Here is a 24,265-nt window from a genome sequence, read left to right as displayed (position 1 = left end):
CTTCTGGGATTAATAATTATAGAAATTAAATTTGGGGTTATGTCCCAGCGCTCTACCAACTAAGCCAACCGTCCGCATGCTATTCAAACCTGTGGCTTTAGCTTAAGATTTTCGGATTATGCGGCATGCGGACTTTTTGCGTAGTAGGTAGAGTCCTGGACGAAACCCGAGAAGCGCGGTTTCGAGTTAAAAAAACTTAAATTAAAGAACAGAATATGTCGCTGCGTGAAGGGATATATACCTAATAATATGTTTATGGTTTCAGGATGGCAAAAACCATGTCTCCTTCCCAGAATTCCAGCAAAATGGTTCGGCAAAACAGTTCACGCACGGTAAAAAAAAGTATTATAGATTAGGTACATAACTTACTTACTAATACCACCAGTCTGAAACGCATGCACGTGTGGGTTATTTTGGTTTTCTTTCTTAGACTTTCATTCGTATATAATTTTATTTGCGACACAGAATGCTTATAGTATGCCATTTTCAAATATACTTCTAAGTTGTATTATAATTCATATGTATAGTCCTACAAACTTATCTGTCCACGTGGCAGATCAATTCTTATTTTGAATATCAATGCTTTTTACAATAGCTGTAATATGCTTTCACAACAAATTATATTTTTTTTAATGAAAGAGGAGGACAAACGAAGGCACCTGTTTTTAAGTTACTTAGTATTGCGCGAGTCAAGGAATAACTGAATGGTTACTTCATAAAATAATAACTTTATTCAATAAACCCGATTTACAATGTTTACGGAGCTAAGACTAAACACAGAATACTTAATTTTACGGAAACTTTATATAGCTTATTCTAGCAAAGAGTCATGTGAGAAAGTAAATTGGTACATAAGCAATATTGTTTCCAGAAGGTTCTTCGCATGAAAAGTAAATGTACCTACGACTTGTTGCTATGCTCTACTTTGGCTGACAAAGCATAAATCTATAGGTTGAGCACCCCCTAACTCGCGCGAATATTTATTTTTAAATGAAAGAGAAGAGAAAAGTGTTATTTTTAATTTATTAGTTTTGGCCTATATCTACATCATCCTTCCATTAAACATTCGTCATATTAACAAATGTCTATATTATGATGATTGATTCAATCACTGTAAATTCTCAAGATAGTTTTTAACACGTTTATGCTTGTATATAGGTATTTGACTTTTCAGTTGAAATAGTTATATCAATAATTGCATGTCCTGCCCACACATAGATTTAAATAGAAGTAATAATTTCAAAACCAGTTGATTTACTGATTAAATTACTTAAATATTTTACAAAAACAAATTTGTTACTGCGCAATTGGAAATCATACATCATTTATGATAAACTCTTACCATTGTACAAAAAACATTATTCTAATAAACGCTTCATGTATTTAAAAAAAACATAGAGGACTTTATTTTTAATTTGGCTGTACCTATTCACGAGTGAACTGTATTTATCGACTTGTTTCGGACGATTCGATGAATCCTGAGTAAAGTGAAGTAAAGCTAATTTAAATAAATAATGTTAATGATAATGCAAAATATGATATTGTCAATAGTAGTGTTAGTGTAAAAGTCTTGGTTAATATTGGCATTGATGTATTTGAAACTCCAACAGATTATATAGACGAGGTTCTTCAGGAAGACGAGGAAGTACCACGCCGGGATATTGATGATGCCGGTATAACATTCACAGCCAAATCTCCACGTACGTATTCTGCATGAGTGTTCGGAATTGAGTTTGAACATTGTTATAATTTAAATTAAACTAACACAAAGCTAGATTTTAACAAGTTCAAATTCAAAAGTCAATGTGTTAATGTGCTTACTACTTAATTGTTTGACCCGAAATGTTCAAATCCTACTCGGATGCGAATGTTTCGGTACATAATTATTCTTCCTAATTAATTTTATTAAACAAAATGCTAAATCAATACACTTAATGTTGCGGGGCATGATTGCAAAATAAACTTTAAACCTATATAATAAATTTTTATCATGCTCGTTAGCTAGTCAAATTTTGTAACTAATTTTGCTCCTGTTTGCTAGTAATGTATTATAATCCTATTCCTATTTCTAACTTTAAAGATGAGTGATTTTTGTATTTCAATTGCTATTTCCGCTTGTTTAATATCATTTGTTTGATGGATTTCTTCCCTTCTGGCATTCTTCATGTGACACAACAAATTACCTGATATCTCGACATGGCCATGTTACTCAGCGGGATTCAACGAAGTTAGCCCAACGTCTTCGCATAAGGAGAACAGTAGCTCTCTCCTCAATCAGTTGGCAAATTTGCCCGGATTCAATCCGCTTAAAGCGAGGATTGTTAAGCAATATGCTAAAACACCGGAGGAGATACTACCAACGGCTGTCGAGAAATCACTACCGTGGAGAAGAGACAGGTCCTCGTATAACTTTGGTATGTGTAAGAAGATCATTTGCTCGAAGCACTACTTTTAAAACGTAACTGCTTTTTAGGTTATTATTTCAAGCGTTTTAATTCATTAATGTAATTTTTTTTGTATTCTTTTCTTGTTCTTTATCTATCTTGTGCACGTGTTTCTACTTATTTGTCTATATTGTATATTGCTTTGATAATTTTTAAGATGTTGCTCGTAATTATTTATTAGTAAGTATGAATATTTTTTTATATGCACATAGTTATAAGTTAGTGAAGTTTTGATGACATTCTGTCTAGTAAATAGATTACACATGGTGCGCTTAGCTACTTTAAAATTTAGGTGTACATTATTCTGAAATAGGTATTAATAATTTAGTTAACGCACATGTTGAATAAAATCTGAGAATTCTAAAATTAGAAAATAAATCTTCAGATTTAGCGTTTTTTACGTACGATACCTGCACCCTAAAAAGTTAATTATTCGTTGCTACGAAATTATCATCTTTCGAAGACTAGAAAAGTTAAAATAAATTATAATGAAAAATATCAGTAATATGCAAGCTGTATTATGTTTCAACGCCGCGGCCGTGGCTAGTCATTATTACTGGGCTAATGCAACTCTTATGTCTGCAAATACCGAATACTATTGCGATTTACATAATATAAAGGTACAATTGATATAAGATTTACAGACCGAAACTAGTAGCTATTAACGTCTTACCTTTGTACCCATATTTTCATTCATATCTACACGTTTCCATTATTATACTACGCCAAGAGAAGTGACCTTTTATTACGTTGAAAATTTTACATAAATTCTTCATATTTAGATTATTTAGCATGGTAACCGTTTTTTTTTCATTTTAAACTTATAAAACCCTTAAGCTGAAAATACTTTTATTTAATGTAATAACTTTCTTGTAGTTCCCAACGAAGACATTCTGGAAGAGGATGAAAGAAGAATATCACATGATAATGGTAAATATCTCAAATCCATTTAATCTATACACTATACATACAAATGACACTATATTTTTTTGTTTTTCCCTGTTTAAACCCATAAGGCTAAACCGAATTTGACGAGATTTTTAGGTATCCCACATGTTACAAGGAGTTACTTAGATTATTATTAATTGCTAATATTAAATGGTAATGATTTAAAGAGCACCAAACAATTTGGTTTTTCAAGGGGTCGCTTAACAACAGATGCTGGTGTCCAGCTTATTCAGCAAATTTTTGAAGCATGGGAAAATTCTCATGGTGGCGTTGGTATCTTGTGTGAATTATTCAAGGCATTTGACTGTGTTCACTATGAAATCTTAATCAGAAAAGGAAAACATCGTTATGGTGTCAAGGAAAAAGGACTAAGTCTCCTGAAGTCTTATTTGTGCCACAGGGTTCAGATGGTTGAGGTGAACAGTAAGAGGTCAGATAGGTCTCCCGTTACCATGGACGTTCCACAGGGTTCCATTCTTGGGCCATTCATTTTCTTTGTACACATTTGATTTACCATACTTTGTACAAAATAAGCATGAGATAGTATTGTTTGCTGATGATACTTCTTTATTTCTTAATCTACATAGAAACGACGAAAATACCGTAAGGCTAGCTAAGCTACCGGGCCTTCGAACCCGGGACTTCTAACTCAGTAGGAAAGGTCACTAACAAGGTGTGGGTTTGTTGGGTGTATTTCCAAATTCTTAATCAAAAATTAGAAAATAGCTTTCAAATGTAAAACTTATTATTTAATAGCCTGAAGGCGGTCGCTCCTTTCCCAATCAGCGGTATCATTAAGAAAGTCATTTATTTTATAGGTATTACTAAACAAACGTTATTTAACAATTCTTTTGAATTTCGTAATACATTTGTTTTGAACATTTTCTGGGATCTTGTTGTAAAAGCACATCGCCACAACATACAAATCGTCTTAGTCGAGTGGTAGGCATTATAAGTTTATGTTTGTTCCTGGTGTTTATATTATGGTTATGACAGTTTCTAGTAAACACATTTTTGTGCCTACTAGAAACTGTCATAACATTATCCAGAATATATTGAGAGACAACAATTAAGATGTTTATTTCTTTAAAAATATCTATTTTCTAATAAAAGTAGAAAAGTTTAAAATCTATCTTAAATATCTTATATTTTTTTCAGAAACGTACATGATTGTTGGTGACCAAGCGAGGGTTGCTACCCCAACAGCTACGGAGACTATGTTGCCATGGAAACGAGAGGAGGCTGAGGGAAGCGGCGCCCTCAAACAATCAGAGTTCCCCTCTTGGGCTTCTAATAAAGAATACCTGGCGTATTCTTCGCCATCGGCTACATTTTTAGGTATTATTATGCATTCTTGTAACTTTTAATAATTAGAGCTATAGGTACATTCAGCAAAAATTATGACTCCGTGTCACCTAACATAACAGTGAGGCACCAAAACAAGCCGGTAAACGTGTAAACACATAGCCCCACGCATACACTACACAAATACTTACACTAATACAAGCCGATCGGCCGCCATTATGAGATTTGCCATCGTCTGTGACAGATCAGTTTGCGTCGCAATAAAATATTTTAAAAATGCCGTCGTGCGTTGTGAAAATGTGTGGAAACAATACTATAAAAGTATTTGAGGATATATGAAAATCGTTATTTAAGGGAGAAAAAATTGTGTAACTGATTTACCCCTAACCGCACACATACTAGCATAAAGGTGCTTCACTTGCTAATATCACGCCGCGGCGTCCTTCTTTTTTTACTAGTTCGTGCTTCACACATAATATTTAGTATTCTAGTAACGAAATATTAAAAGTTATATTCTCTTCTAAACTTAATTTTCATAATAATACTATTTTACGTCAAAATCAAAGTCAGTCGTCATGCTCACTGAAATGGCATTGCTTTCGGCAGCGTCATGTGCCGGGTCGTCTTCCCTTCCTTCCCTCAAATATGCGCGAAGGTAACGATGGCTGGTCCATGCGTCAACGCGTGAACGGGTGTTGCTTGTGGGGCTAGGTCGATCAGGTCGTCGTATAGTTAATAAATCATTGTATTTGTTGGATACGATTACTAACTATGATCGTAATCACGACCATCATGTTCATGAAGCATCCTTAAACAAACAATGAATTCAAGCTCTAAATGTCGATGCATCCAATATACGATAATTTATATTTATACAGTTTATACTTTATTTCTATTCAACTGTAGTATAATCTGTTAATGGTCAGACATTGAAGAGAGACATATCTTTATTTACAATCTGGAATTTGTCATTCGTTAGATTGGTACTAATTATGATCTATGATTGGTTTGGAAGTGGCAGTTTCTCTAGTACAAATCTCTTACTTATAAATGAATAAATCTTATATAATTTATTCTTTTTATCCGTTTTTAATTGATTTAAGTTAAAGTCACCAAATAAAATAGCCCTCTACCGATATTTAATTTGTGTTTCGAATGATTCCAAAATCGTCTTTAATTTAGTGTCATCATTCTTCTTCTTCGTGACACTCTTAGCAGAGCGGTCGTGGTCATCACGAAGTATAATCTTAAGTTAAATCTTAACTTAATCTGGTCGGTCCATCGCATGGGCGACCTGCCCATTGCCCTGTACGACAAGGCGCTCCATGGACTCAATCTCGCGCCGGGAGACGTGTTCGAAGAACGAATACGACTCTGTACTAACACCAAAAGGCATTGTTTTACGCCAAGTTCTTGGAGAATGGAGACGTATATCAAATGAATATTTTTAAGGTGTATCCAAAGATAATTATTTCCGTCGTCATAAATGGTAATAATTATCTTTGGATACAAGTTTTCAGTAGTCGTTTTAGATTAAACTTGTGACTGATTATTTTTATCATAAACTATACCCTAACCTAACCTATATCGAAACCATGCCTTTATTAATAATTTTAGTTCTATTAATATTATAAATAATATAAGTATATATTTAATAAGATTGGCTTGATTCTATATGGTGATATTTTCAGTAATCATTTTAGATTGAACCAATTTTTTTTTAAATTATAAATATGATTGTTTTTTTATCGTAGATATATTATCGTACCCTAAATTATACTATATCTAAACTATACCTTTATTAATAATATTAGTTTAAATTTAATTTAATATTACAAATAATATAGATATTTAATTATAACCCTTTTTTATTTATCAATATGAGCATGCCTTATTTATTTTCCATGATATTTAATCAATTTATTTTATTTGCCCCTCCAATCCTATCTCCTATACTCCTAAAAGGTGGCATAGAAAAGCCGAAACATCCAAAATCTATCATAGGTCTGTTCAGAAGAGAGAGTTCTTGTTCAACACAAGGTGGTTCGGAGAAGCCTGTGATGTCAGATTCTGAGAAAGCAGACTCTTTGAAGGGAGAGAGTTCTTCGAAGGGAGAAACGAGTGGGCAGCGACAAGGACCGAGCATGCTGTCCAAGAGAAGTACTAGCCTCGGAGGACCATCGGTGCTACTCATGGAGGATGTCGCTCACTCAGACCCTCTGGGCGCGTCTTCGAGGCCGGCCAGTATCATGCAGGGACCACATCGAGGCCATTGCAGGCGAGGATCCATGCTTGAATTGACTGGGTGAGATATAATGTATATGTGAACGATATAGCAAAACAGTTTTTCTTTTATATTAGAGGGAAAAAGGCAAGTGACTCACATAATTGGAAAGTAAACTAACGAGACAAAAAAAATCGATGCTGATCTTGTTATGGGTGAAAAAATGACCGAACGATTCGACACTTTGTAAGTGAATACCTCTACCAATGCTCTCTAGCAACACCGGAGGAATCACAGAAGCGTTGCCGACAATTTTTTAAAGTCACCCAAGACGTATGGTAATAAAAACACTTGATCATTTTGGTGAACAAGAAAGTTTCTTAAAAATCACACTTTGGAGGAATATAACATCCCGATGAGAATGATATTTAATTTTCAATAAGAATTCGTCGGCATAAATCAAATCAAACAGCTCTTCGGAAGTTTTCTCAGGGTAAATGTGGTAGAAGACGTAAAGTGAGATCATAAGGGATTTGTAACAATAATTTCGATATTAAAAGGCATAAAAGGCATTTATTTTCTCAAAATTGATTCCTTTAGAATTCCTGTTGATGTCATTTCTAATAACTACTAGATACTACTACGGCTTCGGAAACAAATGACGCTCTGAGAGAGAAGAAGAGGTGCAAGAAACTCTCCCAGCATTCTTTTTTTGCGCTCTTTCCAATAAAAGTATACAATATTGTGCAGTCATTTCTATCGCTATAAAATAATCACAATCTAGTCCCAGGCTGTGCGATCATTGAGATATTCAACAGTGTAGTAATAGGATTTAAAATATTTAAATTTATTTATAGATAATGCCTGAACAGTGGCTGGGACTTTATTATAGAAGTGTATACATTTACCCTCAAAGCTATTATGTATCTTATGAAGCCTACTAGAATTAGTTACAAGCATTCCCTTATTTCTAGAGTTAAGCAATAACTGCTGACGTACATGTCAGACGATTAAGAAAAACTTTTTAGAGAAGGAATAGTCCATTTGCAGATAGAAAGAGAACAAAGTTTAATATGATGTTAATTACATTCTAATAAGCATCTGTTAGTGCGTGAAAATTAATTTGATCTGTCTTTCTGTGGGGTATACTTCCTTGTGGCCTATTTATGGTTCATTCATTCGGTTCTTTAGTCTCGATTTTCGCTGGGGCTACCCGTTGGGGTACTTCGCTGAGAGAAAAAACGGCAACGCCTTTGTGATTTTTCTGGTGTTGCAAGATTGTGAATGGTCGTGATGACTTGCCATCAGGTCACCCATACGCTTGTTTCTCCTACTTTATATCTAGCATATCCTCTTTCAGGTCACTATCACGGGACGCAATTAGCGAAGAGAAGGGTTGCAAGTCGCTACCAGAAAGTGAAAGAATGGGAGTACGCCGTCTCACTCTTGGCCAGCAAAGCTTGCCTCGGGAGCCTTTCAACAGGCAACGTACCCTAACAACCAACGTCCTCACCAGCTCATCATCCGATGATTCGTCGGATGACAACACCTGAGTATCACGACGTGGTGACCCCGATAGGTTGCCACTACTTAAGTATAGGACTTTGGACTAAATGGACCTTAAGTGTGTGAACAGTCGGAAGGTTTGAAATTCTAGGATTTGAAATGATGAAGGGTATATCCGGTATATACTTATACTTTAATTATGTCTTAAACTCACTGTTCCGGTGTCAATTCCTAGAATACTGTGCATGCAGAGAAGGACGTGAACTGTTATGTTGGAGAGAAGAGTGTGTATGCAGCTGAACTCAAGAGTTTTGTGATGAGTTCAGTGTCGTTAAGTCGTGAACTATTCGTTCCGTTACCTACATTCTTGACAAAGAACATCAAGAAGAGTGTGTGGTTTTTCAGAGCATCGTTGACGTGAGGCTCTCATCTCATCTCAGAGATTATGTTTCGGAATTCCTATGTATATTTATTCTTCGAAATCGTTGAAGGCAAACATCATAAGGAAATCTAACCAGAAAAGAAATTCTAATGTTATTTGTGAAATTGACCAAAACGCACTGGGCAAAGAAGGCTTTGAAAATTTGAAATAATAAATAGCTGGTACCTACAAATACCTGATGTGTGGTTATCGATAAGTCGCGAACTAGGCACATCTATTCCTAGCATTGATGATTGGCATAAATCACCGGCAAACGATACATAATGAGGTATAATTATGTAAAGTAAGTAAGTAAGTAGTATAAAAATATATACCTAAGTACTTACTTAGGTATATATTTTTATATACAGGAGAACAAATACGTTCTAAGTAGAACGTATTTGTTCTCCTGCAGCTGTGGGTGGACGCCAGCTAGGTGCATTTTGGTGTTCACGTTTAAATACTAAACAAGTGACACTAAACATCTTATATCTCAAAGTGACGAGCGTAATAACTACGATACCGCTTAGAATTTTAGTAGAACCAATCAAAAAAGCGTCGGTGTCGCAATAGGTTGAGCCACCACTATGCTTGAGAAGAGAGTATGGGCTGAGGTGATCACTTACCATCAGGTGACCCGTATGCTTTTGTCCTCCTCTTCTATAAAAAACCTGAGAGGCACTTTATAGATAAACATATGGGCGTATGAGTTACCAACATCTGTTCTCATAAAAAATCTCTAAGGTATTATTGTCTAAACAAAATTAGGGAAATTGAAATAATGATCAACATTGTCAAAAGTAGTAGATGTGTTACCTCAAAGGTGAACAAAATTGTATCTGAAGTTGGTTATCAGAAATTTGTAATTTCATCAATTTATATTTTTATTCTATTGTTATATCCGTACGTACGAACCGAGGAACTACATTATTACAGAAATGCTTGTAGGTAATGCTATAGTTTTTAATAACCATTGTACCATAATTATAATTCTTGTAAATACTTTGACGCTTATAGTTTTCGTGAATTCTGTTGAAACTGTATTGCTGTGAACTGTACCTACAAAATATTGCTTTTATTTTACGAAACGTCCTCAACAGTATTTTTCTATTGTATTTATAACTAGTAGTAATTTACGAGCACAAAAAATATCAACATTTTTAACACAGTAACTCTTGTACTCTCTGAACTGGACGTAATTCCAGAAAATCGATCCAAACCACCATCATGTCGAAATTGAGTAAAGAACACAAAACTGGTCACGTGATTCATATGACTGTGACTGATAAAAAATGGCAGCCCTACTGTCACTCTTTGAATGACATCAAGACTTAGTAGCCTAACCCACATGTATTTAATACACATAATATATTTATTAAACGTTAAACACGAATTCCTTAAAATTTGTGGCTTGGAACGTTTTTAAGGAACTACGTCCAACTATGAACATTATGGAATACAAGTGGCCGTATGCTTCTTTACCTATGGGAGCCAGCTTTCATAAACTCTCACATTCGCAAAAGAAAATATATCTACAATACACAGAAGATCATGATCTAATTGGCTACAGTTTATGTATAATTCCAAATTTGGCGAGTTTTTTTTTATTGTTCAAAGTTAAGTCTTATCACAAACTCTTCAATATAATATAGGGTTAAAACTGAATAAACTGAGTATCCCGTACCACGAAGTATGAGGTAAAAAATATTGTACCTGATTGATAGAGGTTTAGTCAACGATTATAATGATACCACTCTAATTACAATGTAATGCACCATTTCAGAGAAAACAGCATTATAACCTAACTTCAAGTTACGACACTTTCAAGGGTTGGGACATTTTTATGGGGAGGAAAGAAAGGGAAACGCCTAGAATCCGTTTCATGCACTCGCCGGCTGCTACCGCGGCACGCTACCCTCAGCTCGTGCGTTGTTTTAACTGTTCGAAACTAACCAATTTTTATAAATTATAGTTAATAGAGCTTTGGTCCACGGTCATAGTGCTACTAATCTTATTACAAGATAATGCACAGTTTTCAAGATAATAACGATAATACGATAAATAAATAAAATGAACTAATAAAAAGTAAATCTAAAAGTTAAATAATTGTAATTTTCAAATTTTCAAACAAATAAATTATACATTGAGGAAAGAATATTTTTTTTTACGTACGACTTCCAAATGGCTGGTGTGGGACTAGTAGGCACGAAGTAGGTGTCAGTGTCTACGCTAGCGCGCGGCTACTAATACTACTTACAGCATGTTCCGAAATGATATTATGCAAAATTGATTTATTTAGGTGAGCAATTTATTTTTATTTAGGAATTTTCTATAATTATTTACAATTATTTTGTTCATTCAATATCGCCATTAATGCAACGCTGTATAAAATCCTTAATGTATTTTAATAAGATAAGTTTGTGCTTGCAAGGTTCTCGTTGATATAGTAATTTAGATTGATAATCTTATCAGCGTCATAGAAAAAAGATTTGGTGTAGAATTTATTAGGGAATTTTGTAGATAAGTAAGGTACAAGTTGCCACTGACAATATTAATCCAAGTAGATTAGAATTCATGTACATAATGTTACATAGATATTATTAAGTATTGAATTGCTTTATAGTACAAGATTTCTTATTACAATATCATTGAAAATATTGGTTTAATTTGAATTTTTATATTATGTTTGTGCTCCATGGAAATCCATCCATCTTTCTTTACATGAGTACCTAATAATTTATTTTAATGCATCAGAAGGCCTAATATTATAAGCCGAATATGGAAAGAAGAAATTGCTTGTATACTTATTTATGGATGAAAGAATTATACTTCCTTGGCGTAACAAAAAAAAAATCTTAGCAAACAATATTTCTTGTACTGTTTTACGTAAGTAGAAAGAAAAATATTGTGATAAAGAAGGTATTGATACACACAACCAATGAAAAGTTATTAAGCCGCATAATTTAGTTAATTAAGTCTGAAGTCTGACATAAATGGTGCAGTTGAAGAAGTAACGTCAGGATGTAGAATTTGCGTGACGGTGTGCGAGCGCATCGTAAAATTGCACTCTGATAAATTTGCCGTAACGCGTCAAAAGAAGTATAACTTTTAAATCTACAAATGTGAAAATTACATTAAGGTGACTTTAATATTAGATACCACAGATAATACGAAATATTATACTCACCGATTTTTTTGTAATTCACATAGGTGAGTGTGGCTGAAGCACGTTCGTAACATAAAATTGTATGGCAAATACTTAAAGCACAATATAATATTTTAACCTACTTTATAAGAGTATTTTGTTAAGACCCCTAAGTTTTATTTAACAAGCCTGAATTAGGTGTAATTAGGTAACGAATAGACAAATAGTAGAATTAGGAAAATTTGAAAAAAAAGTAGAATAAAGTTATGCAAAAGGAATGTTATGACATTAAATAAAATATGTTTTATAATAAAGAGCTGAGTAAAAGGCCTCAACTTACAGTTACCACTAAAAGATTTCATTCTATTGTCTATTTTTATGCTATTTCAGTTCGTAATCGATGTTTGAGTATTAATTAATTATTACTTTAATTATCAGCTTATCGGATTGCAAGAAAACCAATTAATTTTAGCTCAAGGTATAATTTTAAGTTAAGATGTAGGTAATTTCCGTAAATAATATCAATAGTAAAAAATTTAAATGGTCACTGTTTTATGTAGGTAGAAAATTGGTAAAGGATTGTTAACTTTTCTAGATTGAGATAAAAAATGTTTGGCAGTTGGCAACTACGGTCTTCCCACGATAGTTCGCGGTCCGAACTGATGAAATTGTAACGTCGTATTACCATGTGTTACTTATGTAACAGAATCTTCTGTCTAAAAATAACTATTTGGGCTATATTAGTGTGCAGAACATTGCCTTATGCGAACAAATAAAGTAAAAATTAATATACATTCAAGGAGCAACTACCTAATAGAATAGTTTAAATCATAGTGTAAATCCACCGTTATTCGTAGGTCGCTTATTAGTATACGTCTTTCTATTATGACCTAATTTTCACAGTGTTGCCTGTGTACATTTGTTTTAACTGAAAGTCCTCCTGAGTTAGCAGAAAAATATCAGTAGGTAACAAGCAAATTCAATTAATATAATATGTTTAAATATATTATATACTTTCGTATAAATAGATCGCAGAAATAGCTTTGAAAAGCAAGATTACATTAATTGCGGATGAATTTAATAAAAATGACGTTACAAAACATTTTTGCTCTTGGTGCTCAATATTCTGTCTAGAGATGTTAATAATCTGAGTATTAGAATAAATGTAGGCACTGCAGATGTATTGCATGATATCATCCACGTAGATTACAAGATTTCATCTCGAGCCTTATTCTAGGCACAGGACCACAGGGTCTCAGGGATAAACTGTAACTTCTACTTAAATCCTATCGTAGTAAATATAGTTACGTAATAAATTATACCTAGTAGCTAATAAAATATTTATAGCCAATACGAAAATGTTATTCCTAATGATGGTGTGTCAATTGTTGCATTAATAGTGCCTAGTATGAAGCGATTGGCTCATTCTTTTACGTTCAGATATTGTTACAGTGTAATATAGATATTAAAATTATTATGGTGTATATTAAATAAATGAAATATGTTGGAGTTTAATATTTATTATTTACCTATTATTTAACCTGTCACGACATCGACAATGACACGTACCAAGTGGCATTAAGTGATATATAAGAATACTGAATAAAAAAATAACGGACTGACATACTCCACATACACAATCACAAAAACACTTCACAAACGAATACAAACACGTTCATAAATTTTCACAAACATTATACACTTACATACATACAAGAATGCATACACATACACTCGCCGGCGACTGTTCTTCTTACTGTTTCGTATTTTATTTCATTTTTATCTTCTCTCCTTCCCACAAACACACAGCCGGTCCGACGTTCGAGTATCCTTAAGAGACGCCTCGCCACTGTTATTGCGTAGTATTTGCGGCCTCCACGGCCCACGTCCTATGTCGCTGTAAAAGCCTTTAGGGCTGACAGCATAGAGGAGGTTTTTAGTCTGTAGGGGGTCCGAGTCCGACATATTATGAGCCCCGTTTCTTCAATACGAAAATGTATTTTCCAAAAAAAATGCACAGCGCAACGGGAACGTCAGGTCCAATAGGTCATTGGTAGGGAGCGGACGTCTCCGGGTCCAGTACTACTTACCGAGTAACATTTGACTCACCTGTGCCAAACGCGAGACATTACGCTGGTTTTATAGAATGTCGAACTGAATAGAAGGCGTCTATTCAGTTAACAGTAAAATACATTTTCTTATAATCACACCAATACTTATTTATATTTACTTACTGAAAATTATTTTCTACTTAAAACAGATAACCAAACTGCTTGGTTCTCTTTATTACTTCTTTAGGCGCGTCTTGAGGAACTCAGATTTTTTTTCAATATTTTTTAACCGAAAGTTTAACAGTTTTAAAAATCATTTTCAAATTTTCCATCACATCCATGGGTACTAAACTACTAACACACGCATGAAGCTAATAAAAGTGTTTTAAAATAAGAGAAGTATCATTAAAATTGCACAAAATATATTTATTGAAGTTATAAATATTTTTTGGTACGTTTGAGAAAAATGATGAGAGTGAATTTTTATATTGCGTGCACAAACCGACACCTGAAAGTAACCGGATAAAGTTTATTTTTACATTGCCCGCCAATGACGTTCTATACATATAGACAATGCACCTCATACAAAATCAAAGTCGAAATATGGCACATGGCACAAATGACACTATAATAACCTTCGACTGCTATGTCTATACATTACTGCGTTTACTCCAGTTGTTTAAAATATTATAGGCAGCAATGTAAACACTATTTAAGTTTCAGCTGCGCATTTTGAATTTAGAACCCGATTTGGACAGTGACATCAGTGGAGTAGCAGTTAGGTATTTTTTAAATCCAGACGAATAAGTGAGTTGCTAGAAGTTTTACGTTCGTCAGTCTGTCCCATTTTCCGATCAAGATCTGTTCAGTCGGAGGTTTTTTACGTTTTTAATTAAATATTTTTGATAGTGTTATAAACACTCATACTATAAAGGAGAAAGTTTGTATGTTTATTCATTGGCTTGTGTTTATATTTGTTACTTCTTTACGTTTTAAAGGGATTTGGATTTAATAATTTAAGGTTACCTTTAATGAGAAAAACTAATACTCAAACATAATATTTTTATTTTCATAAAATAATTAGTTAAACTGTTGAGTTCCTTGAATTAAATTAAATTTGTCTTTTCTAAAAGATAATATTTCTAAGTCTACTTAGATATCTTTTCCAGGGTATCTTTTTGGTATAACATATACCGTGTAAGTGGACATCAACATTTGTTTCTATGACAGATTTTGTCAAATTTCAAATGTAGTTAAAGCCGAAAAACTTAAATCCTTTAGTGGGAAAATATAAATGTGCTTATATAGTTTGTAAATTTCTTCACATCTCCTTCTTGCTACCAACTGGCCCCAATTTTCTTTCACTCTCTCGTGTACGGGAAAGCTGAAAAATATTAGCTTTTACATATTTGCGATGTAAATAAGTATCAATTATCTCTAGGTAACGATACTTCCGTGATAACGTGTAAATAACACTATTATGTAATTGTTCACGTTCTTGTAAGCCGTTAACATTACACGAAATACAATATTGCTAATCATTGTTAACTAGGCCTTACAAAATTTAACAAAAACAACCAACTTCAATAACATTATTCCAAACCAATAGATATAATATACACTAAAAAGTATAAAAATAAATGGGTATTTTATACAATCTAATTAATAAATCTAATTCGAGTAACATAGAACGTGGAAGCACCAGCTTTCAAATAAAAAAATAATTATCAAAATCGGTTCACCCAGTCGAAAGTTCTGAGGTATCAAACATAAAAAAAACATACCGAAGAATTGAAATCCACCTTTTTGAAGTCGGTTAAAAAGAGCGACTCTATTGTTTTCATTTCTGACTGTGTCCTTTTATCAGTCTCATTCTGACAAGCGGGTCTTGTTTGGGGACTTGTCAATAATTCCAACCACATTAAATGAAAAAATATTCGTTTTATTAAATTTCTTAAGCTTTTTGCATATCAATCTTATATAAATATAATAACTTTACCGATGATAAGTCACATCATCTTTTTTTTTGAGTCATTAATGTATTATTTAAGCACTTTTTATAGCACACTTAGGCTTGTTGATTGACACACAGTTGACACATGACTAAATAGAAAAGTGTGCTTACATTGTCTTTAAGCACACTTTTGCCGTTCCACTGTCAGATTGCGAATGATATGTCTATATGTATAGAACGTCATTGTTGCCCGCGAACAACGTTATTTAAAAATAACAACATCAAGTTGGTTTCTATTTTTTTTAAGTTATCTTGGGTACTATGATGGAGACTCCATTGTTTCCATTAGGTATACATTTTTCAATCTTCAATCAAAATCATCTTTACTTGCAAGATGATAAGGTGACATGTGTTGTTGGCTCTATTCCTAAGGCATGAAAGCCTAGATGTGTGATGTAGTGATGCTGAAGTCTCGCTTATCCTCGGTGATAAGCCTTTACAGAATATAACCCGAGTGAGAACACTCGGGGTTATCCGACACACGCAGTTTATTATTAGTGTTGCGCCATCATACTATGGTGGGTAATTTTGAGAATTAATTCCTTATGTCGTGTAAAGAGAAATTATTTATTATTAATAAAATGCGGGCACCATGTTGTGGTGTGGAAGTACTAGAATGTAACCTATTGCTTGTATGTATCTATAGAACACCTAGCTCTAACCCGATATCCTTCTTAAACAAACTTGATATTCTTTTACATAAGCTTACAAAAAAATATCGGGAAAAATTTTTAATTATGGGTGATACCAATATAAATACATTGAATTCAAATAGGCAAACAACACATTATCTAGATTTTTGACTAGCTATAACCTCACTATGCACATAACACAACGACGCGACAAAATTCGTGTATTGATCACATCATAAGTAATATAAGGGCAAGCTCTACCTGTATATTAGCTCTTGGTCTTGCGTATCACGAAATGAGACAAATGATTCAATTTTCAACACACATCAGTAGAATCCCCCCCAAAACTTTTTTCATCTTTAAAAGAGATATGAGTAAAGAAAATATAACTTTGTTTAAAAAACATCTCAAATGCCTTTCATTCTCTGATATGTACAAAAAAGATATTGTTAATGAAGCATTTAAAATATTTCACGATTTATACTGTATACTGTACAAGCTGTGTTTTCCGAAACTTAAAATTAAATTAACAAATTATTATCAAACTCCTAAATGGATCTCTAAGGGTATCAAAATAGCTGTAATATTAAAAGTAAGTTAAGAATTAATTACTACAAAAAAATATATAAGAAACAAAATAAAATACAAAAATTACACAAGAGTCCAAAAAAAATGTATTCAGTGTGCAAAAATAAATTGTAATAAAAAATATATTTCTAATCACAAAAATGTGGCAAAAGCATCATGGAACATAATAAAAAGTGAATCAGGTACTTTAACGACAGGTCAGATTGATGCTATTAAATTTGATGATAAAATTATAAGGAACTCTGATGATATATCCGCTACTTTCAATTATCACTTTACTAACCCTACGAAAGGTAAAAATAACGAAGAGGTAAGCCGAAATAATTTTACTTACAGTCTCGATTGTGCTGTCAACGTTCATTATTTCTTACGCCATGCACAGAAAATGAAATAAAGTCTACAATTAAATTATTGAACAATTCTAATGCTGTTGGATATGATGAAATTTCTACAAAAGTTTTAAAAGAATGCGTTGATGATATTAGCCCAATGATTTTACACTTAGTCAACTTATCTTTTGAACAAGGTTCTTTTCCCGAGTTATTAAAAAAGTCGGTAGTCAAACCACTATTTAAAAAACGCAACAAAACAAATATAGATAATTACAGACCAATCACGCTGATACCAATACTTTCAAAAATAATTGAAAAATGTATGTACACAAGAATAAATAAATACTGGTCCATGAATAATGTAATTAAAAATGATCATAACGGATTTCAGAAAAATAAATCCACGACATTGGCTGGATTTAATCTAATTGACGAAATTATAACAAATATTGAATTTAATAATGTACACAAGAATAAATAAATACTGGTCCATGAATAATGTAATTAAAAATGATCATAACGGATTTCAGAAAAATAAATCCACGACATTGGCTGGATTAATCTAATTGACGAAATTATAACAAATATTGAATTTAATAATGACGTAATTGTACTATTTTTTGATATGTCAAAAGCCTTTGAATTTGTTTCTCATAATATTTTATTAGACAAACTTGAGAAATCTGGAATAAGAGGAACTACTATGGATGTCGTCCTATCTTGTAATCGATTGCAGTGTACTGAAATTACTAAAGTAAATAAGAAAAATGAAATTGTTAAATATAGATCACCCTACGAGAATACAAATAGTGGCGTACCACAAGGAAGTGTGCTTGGACCTTTGCTATTTCTCTTATATATTAATGACCTCCCAAATGTGACATTACATTGTAGCATAATGTTTGCTGATGATATTTCTATTATTGTTAATTCTAAAAATATTTCTGACATTGTTAATTTTGAATATGACGTAAATAAAACAATTGATTTAGTAATAAATTGGATGACATGTAACAACCTAAATATTAATTTAGCAAAAACCAACTTTATCAGATTTAAAACAAAAAACAAATCCGATCGAAATTTAAGAATTAATTTCAGAGGACAATCAATTAAAGAAGTACAAAGCAGCACATTCTTGGGTATAACCATTGATACCTACTTAACTTGGACTCACCATATAGACAAGATCTGCAATAAACTCATATCCCGTTACGTTCTTTCAAGATTACACCAAACTGCATCAGTGGAGGTAGCTCTTTTAGCATATCATGGTTACGTAGCCTCGAATCTTAGATATGGTTTATTATTACGGGGCTCAGCAACTCATTTTCAAAGAGCTTTCGTAGTACAAAAACAATGTGTTCGGGCTATATTAGGTATCCCCCCGTACGAATCTTGTAGGCCATTATTTCGTACGCTGAATATATTAACACTAATTGGCATGTATATATTGGAAGCATGTATGTTCGTTAAAAAACTTTTAAAACTGTTAGACAGGTTCATACATACTGCACCAGAAATGGTCATACACTGGTTTTGGATTCTGGTTCTGGATTGGTCTCATTTATATAAATAATTGTACATCTCTGACATTTGCATGCTTTGTATAGAGCTGAATAGCAAACTGTAAACATTTGTACTATACCATCTTGTAATGAAACCTATTAAATGCAAATAAAGTTTATCTTATCTTATCAGTTTACTTTTTACTTACTTTTTTATCGAACTTACCTTCACACTTAAACTTGTTATTTAAAATAACAACTATTTTGATTAGCATAGCAAAATTATCCAGCCTCTGTTGTTTTCTCCTGAATTGACTCATTGACAAAGTTACATTTCAATTGTTGATAGCAATAATATATAATTTAACAGCAGTGGCACTAATAAATTAAGTTAGTTAAGTAATTAACATTTTAATACCAAAACTATACACCATATTTTTTATCATTAACCAGATCCATAGTTTGCTTAATCGTTGAAATGTTGATATTATTTCCGTAAGTTAGGTTTCACTATTCCGTCAATGTCATGGTAGCATTCACTGTTCTCTGTGGTGCTAACTGTTAACTCTCATGTCAATTGTCAACTTGTCAAGTGATAACTGGAGACTCGAGAGTCGACCCTAAAGAGATGTTGTGCAGTGTGCTGTATATTTTTCTTATAATTGGCTAAATATCAAGAAAAGTAACGGAAAATGCTAGTATAACTGTAAAACTAAAATGTAAGTCTTGACTCTTGTGGAGCTTTAATAGTCATTCATCATGGTAGAGGATTATGTGTTCTAAGTTTGTGATGTTATTCTTACGATATGTGTTGTGCAGTATTGTTGTAAACAGTGAGAAGAAACGAGAAAATGAAACATCTTACTTTTATCTAATTCAAGTTACTAATTCATGAGGTATGTGTTATATTCAACTGTGATGCACCTGCAACTGTTTCAGAAACAATTAACTGTAAATTACATTCATTGATTACATTTCTATTTCACAACAGCCGAAAGGCCTTTCAAAACTTTCGTACTTGAAAATTCACAAAAAAATATGTTTATAAATTTTATTATCATGCCTATACTTAATGTTAAGATATAAATGTCTTTCAATAGGTATTATCTTATCAATGTTTTATCTATTTCTTATACAAACTACATTCACCCTTTTAAGTTAGATGCTTGTTGTCCTCTCGCAATACGATATTTTGGTATTATTTTATACTGTGGCTTATGATATATTTTCAACTACACTTGACATTTACATCAGATTGAATAAATAAACTATACAAATCCTTTTTATAACTACTTTTTATAGTTTTAATACATTCAAGTTTGTCTTTTCACATAGTCATATTTGATTAAAACTAAATATTTTATTAAGAAAAACTTCTAAATTTAAAACTCATTCATGAGTTTGATATATTATTGTGAATGTGATTGACAGTTTAATACTAAGGGTAGTTAGTGTACATAATATTATTTATGTGCCTAAGAAATTTTAAGAAACACACTTAAACTCTTTATTCAATAACACCCAAAGAGTAAAAAAATATTTTCATACAAATTCCAAGTATATTATACATATTGTCATATATTTGAAGGTATATTTAAAAATGAACAGTTCATGATGTTATTTTTGTACATGAAACATTTATGTTAAGTTTCTTACTGACCTTTTATATATATTATAATATATATCTTTGGTTTTATCATCATTGACTCATTTCACTTCTCTGCCATTTCTCACCAGCTCAACTTTTCTAGATTTGTGGTACATGCATAATTATTAGCTCTTGCGCACATGCACAAGTGATGGTACAACAAATAATTTTTTTATTAGTTAATACACAAACTTGAACAATGGCTCCACCTATTCTGCCACCAAAACTGATAAAATATTTTTATACTTTGAATTTTAAGTTTATTTTATATATATATATATATATTGAGACATTTTATTCTTAGTATAAACTGATCTGTGCTCAGTTACTTTTCAGACATTTGACTTACCACACTGCTTTGATAACATGAGCATAATGTAAATAATGCACCTAAAATAAATTAATCTTATTTGTAAATTATGTGTCTTAAGTTAATTATTTTTGAATACTACATGACATTGAGGTATACTATTATATTCATCAAAGAAAGAAAGAAAGTGATTCCTATGAGTATGAAATACAAATATTGAGGTAGTATGTACTACATGCTAGAGAAGATGTCTCATTATTATTGATTGAAACATGAGCTGTGGCGAACTGTAGTTAACTTGCTTAGTCTATGCTTAGTGGAGTGGAAGGCTCCTTTGCACAGGATGCCGGCTAGATTATGGGTACCACAACAGTGCCTATTTCTGCCATAAAGCAGTCATGTGTAAACATTATTGTGTTTCCATTTCAATGGCGCTGTAGCTAGTGAAATTACTCGGCAAATAAGACTTAACACATGTCTCAAGGAGACGAACGCAATTGTAGTGCCACTCAGAATTTTTTGGGTTTTTCAAGAATCCTGAGCACTGAACTGTAATGGGCAGGAGGTATCAATTACCGTCAGCTGAACTTCCTGCTTGCCTAGTCCTTATTGTCATAAAAAAAGCATTTGAGTGCATGTATTTTATGCTAGAGCTAATCCAAACAAATTACAGACTGCAACTTGATGACAGTGAATCAATTATCAATGACATCCAAGTATACTTATAGTATTTCAATCACATATGATCATCACTCCTCGGTAGTTGAGGTAAAACCTCTTCGAACACCCGAGGAGTGTAAGTGCTTCTTTGAAGGTAATTCTGTGCTCAGTTATAAACTATCCATTTTAACAGATAACCACAATGGAGCATGGGGACTTGGTGTCAGAAATGGCTCAGGTAGAGCATCTAACAACTCAAGAGAGGCTCCACTTGGCTCGCAGGTAACATATTTTTTTTAATCGGATCGCAAAAGATAAGATGTGCTGTTATAATTTATCAAATTTTATTTTTGCTTCAAAAAATTTAAACACTTTGGACACGATATTAAATTCATATTCTCTTCTATTTGCTCAAAAAAACCTATAAGTAACTTGTAATTGTTAGATGTGCATTTAATTGTACAGTGAAACTGCAGTCCAAACATTCCCCACTCCATCTCAGGATTATTAGGTAATTTATTATTTTGATAACACAAATACTTCTATTTTATTTATAAGTACCTAAATGTATAGAGATGGGAATATGTGGTAGGTATATGATACGACGTGGGTACCCACAAAAAAAGCTCGTAAAGCCTTCCTTAAAGGCCGGCAACGCTACTGTGATTCCCCTGGTGGTGCAAGAGAATGTGGGAGGCGGTGATCACTTAACACCAGGTGAACCGTAAGTTCGTTTGCCCTCCTCTTCCATAAAAAAAAAGATATGTAAAATCAGAAAAGGATTTAGGATTAGATTGCCTAATGTAGCATGTTTACTTGAACCTTATTGAGAAAGACCACCACATATTATTTTGTAGCGTGTGGTAGGATGGTGTTATTTGGCAGCAAGCAATTATGACTGCTGTCTAAGAGCGGTGATACGACAAGTGAGATTTTCTAGGGGTGAAATTGAACAAGGTTAATTTTACTCCACTCCGAAACTCGTTAAAAACACCTGCATGGCAAATAGTTGCTTAATTAAGGAACAGCTATACCCTGTTTTTGGCCACATCTCCAGAAATGAAGGATCGATTGAGCGATTTGTAGTGCAGGGCCAGGTGGACGGTAAAAGAGTGAGACGCCACTCACCCACGCGATGGACGGATTAACTAAGAAAAATAAAGCCCGCTGAGTTTGTTGCGCCCGTTCTTCTCAGGTCTGAGTCATACTGTCTCAAATGGGTGGTAGTTTTTATGTCGTTCAATAAGTGATATTAAATCGTATTTTTAATCAAAATATTTGAATTTGAATGAACAAGTTCCAAGGGTACAAGGAACGTTCATCTGCATAGGGCTAAATAGCTATGATCAAGCTAGCCCCATGCTTTCATTGACACATAATATGTCTACAAAATTATTACAAATCGTAGATTCAACAATTTTATTCACCCGAACTTAAATTATAAGACTATACCAAATGATTGTTTTACCAGTGAGAGGCTCCTTTGCACAGGGAGCCGGCTAGATTATGGGTACCACAACGGCGCCTATTTCTGCCGTGAAGCAGTAATGTGTAAACATTACTGTGTTTCGGTCTTAACATCTTATCTCTCAAGGTGACGAGCGCAATTGTAGTGACGCTTAGAATTGTTGGGTTTTTCAAGAATCCTGAGCGGCACTGCATTGTTATGGATAGGGCGTATGAATTAACATCAGCTGAACGTCCTGCTCGTCTAGTCCCTTATTTTCATAAAAATAATGTTGCTAATCTACTATAATATATATATATATATATTAGAGATTTCCACCTATATATTGACTCATCACGATATCTCTATAACCATAGGCGTAGAGACTTGAAATTTCCGTCTATCTCTGTCCGTATTATATAAGTGAGCAAGGATTTTGCATCTAGGCACTAATTGTGCATGCCTAGCCAATATATTGTGTCTGTTTGCTTTGAACTATATTCTAACTATGTAATTGTTGTTTTTACTGTAAAATGTTTATACATTTTGGTGGTTTGAAAGCAACAGGCTGAGAAAGGTAACCAACTTCGGCTACAAGTGCACCCAGAGAAAAGTATATGGGGATTACAATAATAATGAAATTTGTTGATTAATTCAATAGAAAATAGCGTTATGTCGTATGGTATTATACTATGGGGTAGTGCAGTAAATAATATCTTCATGTTTCAAAAAAGAGCTGTTCGTGCCATATACCAAATGAGCCCACGAGAATCTCTAAAGGAAAAATATAGAGATATTCATATTATGACCATGTACGGCCAATATATTTATAGCAATCTCCTGCACGTACATAAACATTATAATTTATACAGTAAAATAAGCGACAAACATAATTTGAACACTAGAAATAACTACAAGCTTATAGTGCCCCTACTGGGCTCTATAAAATAAACAATTCTTTTGTATGTGATGGTATTAACTTTTACAATAAATTACCAAAAAGTGTATCTGAATTATCAATAAATAAATTTAAATATTTTATTAAACCCAGACTTATGTCAAAGGCTTATTACAGTATTGAA

At 33.0% G+C, this 24,265-nt stretch overlaps 3 protein-coding genes across 10 annotated transcripts in view; 2 read left to right on the top strand and 1 right to left on the bottom strand.

Annotated features, from left to right (window-relative positions):
- Positions 1–13,502, top strand: part of LOC126972427 (sodium/hydrogen exchanger 3) — a 76,307-nt gene extending 62,805 nt beyond the window's left edge. For 3 of the 5 annotated variants that reach the window (XM_050819153.1, XM_050819152.1, XM_050819154.1), the window contains exons 14-20: positions 266–356; positions 1,611–1,700; positions 2,214–2,414; positions 3,321–3,374; positions 4,551–4,730; positions 6,663–7,002; positions 8,282–13,502. In XM_050819153.1, coding sequence (XP_050675110.1) covers positions 266–356; positions 1,611–1,700; positions 2,214–2,414; positions 3,321–3,374; positions 4,551–4,730; positions 6,663–7,002; positions 8,282–8,474 — 1,149 coding nt within the window. In that variant the 3' untranslated portion in view covers positions 8,475–13,502. The remainder of the gene's footprint in view (positions 1–265; positions 357–1,610; positions 1,701–2,213; positions 2,415–3,320; positions 3,375–4,550; positions 4,731–6,662; positions 7,003–8,281) is intronic. The other 2 variants (XM_050819156.1, XM_050819157.1) reach the window with 2 other exon arrangements.
- Positions 1–24,265, bottom strand: part of LOC126972445 (chitooligosaccharidolytic beta-N-acetylglucosaminidase) — a 561,898-nt gene that overhangs the window by 225,109 nt on the left and 312,524 nt on the right. The gene's annotated exons all lie outside the window — the stretch shown is intronic.
- Positions 19,733–24,265, top strand: part of LOC126972443 (protein phosphatase 1 regulatory subunit 16A) — a 76,251-nt gene continuing 71,718 nt past the window's right edge. For 2 of the 3 annotated variants that reach the window (XM_050819215.1, XM_050819212.1), the window contains exons 1-2: positions 19,733–20,014; positions 21,930–22,018. In XM_050819215.1, the coding sequence (XP_050675172.1) occupies positions 21,939–22,018 (80 nt within the window). In that variant the 5' untranslated portion in view covers positions 19,733–20,014; positions 21,930–21,938. The remainder of the gene's footprint in view (positions 20,015–21,929; positions 22,019–24,265) is intronic. The other variant, XM_050819214.1, reaches the window with a different exon arrangement.

Source organism: Leptidea sinapis, chromosome 26 (assembly GCF_905404315.1).
Source record: "Leptidea sinapis chromosome 26, ilLepSina1.1, whole genome shotgun sequence".
NCBI classification, from domain to species: domain Eukaryota; kingdom Metazoa; phylum Arthropoda; class Insecta; order Lepidoptera; family Pieridae; genus Leptidea; species Leptidea sinapis.
Note: the sequence above shows the minus strand (reverse complement) of the source record. Positions and strands in the feature narration are given on the sequence as shown.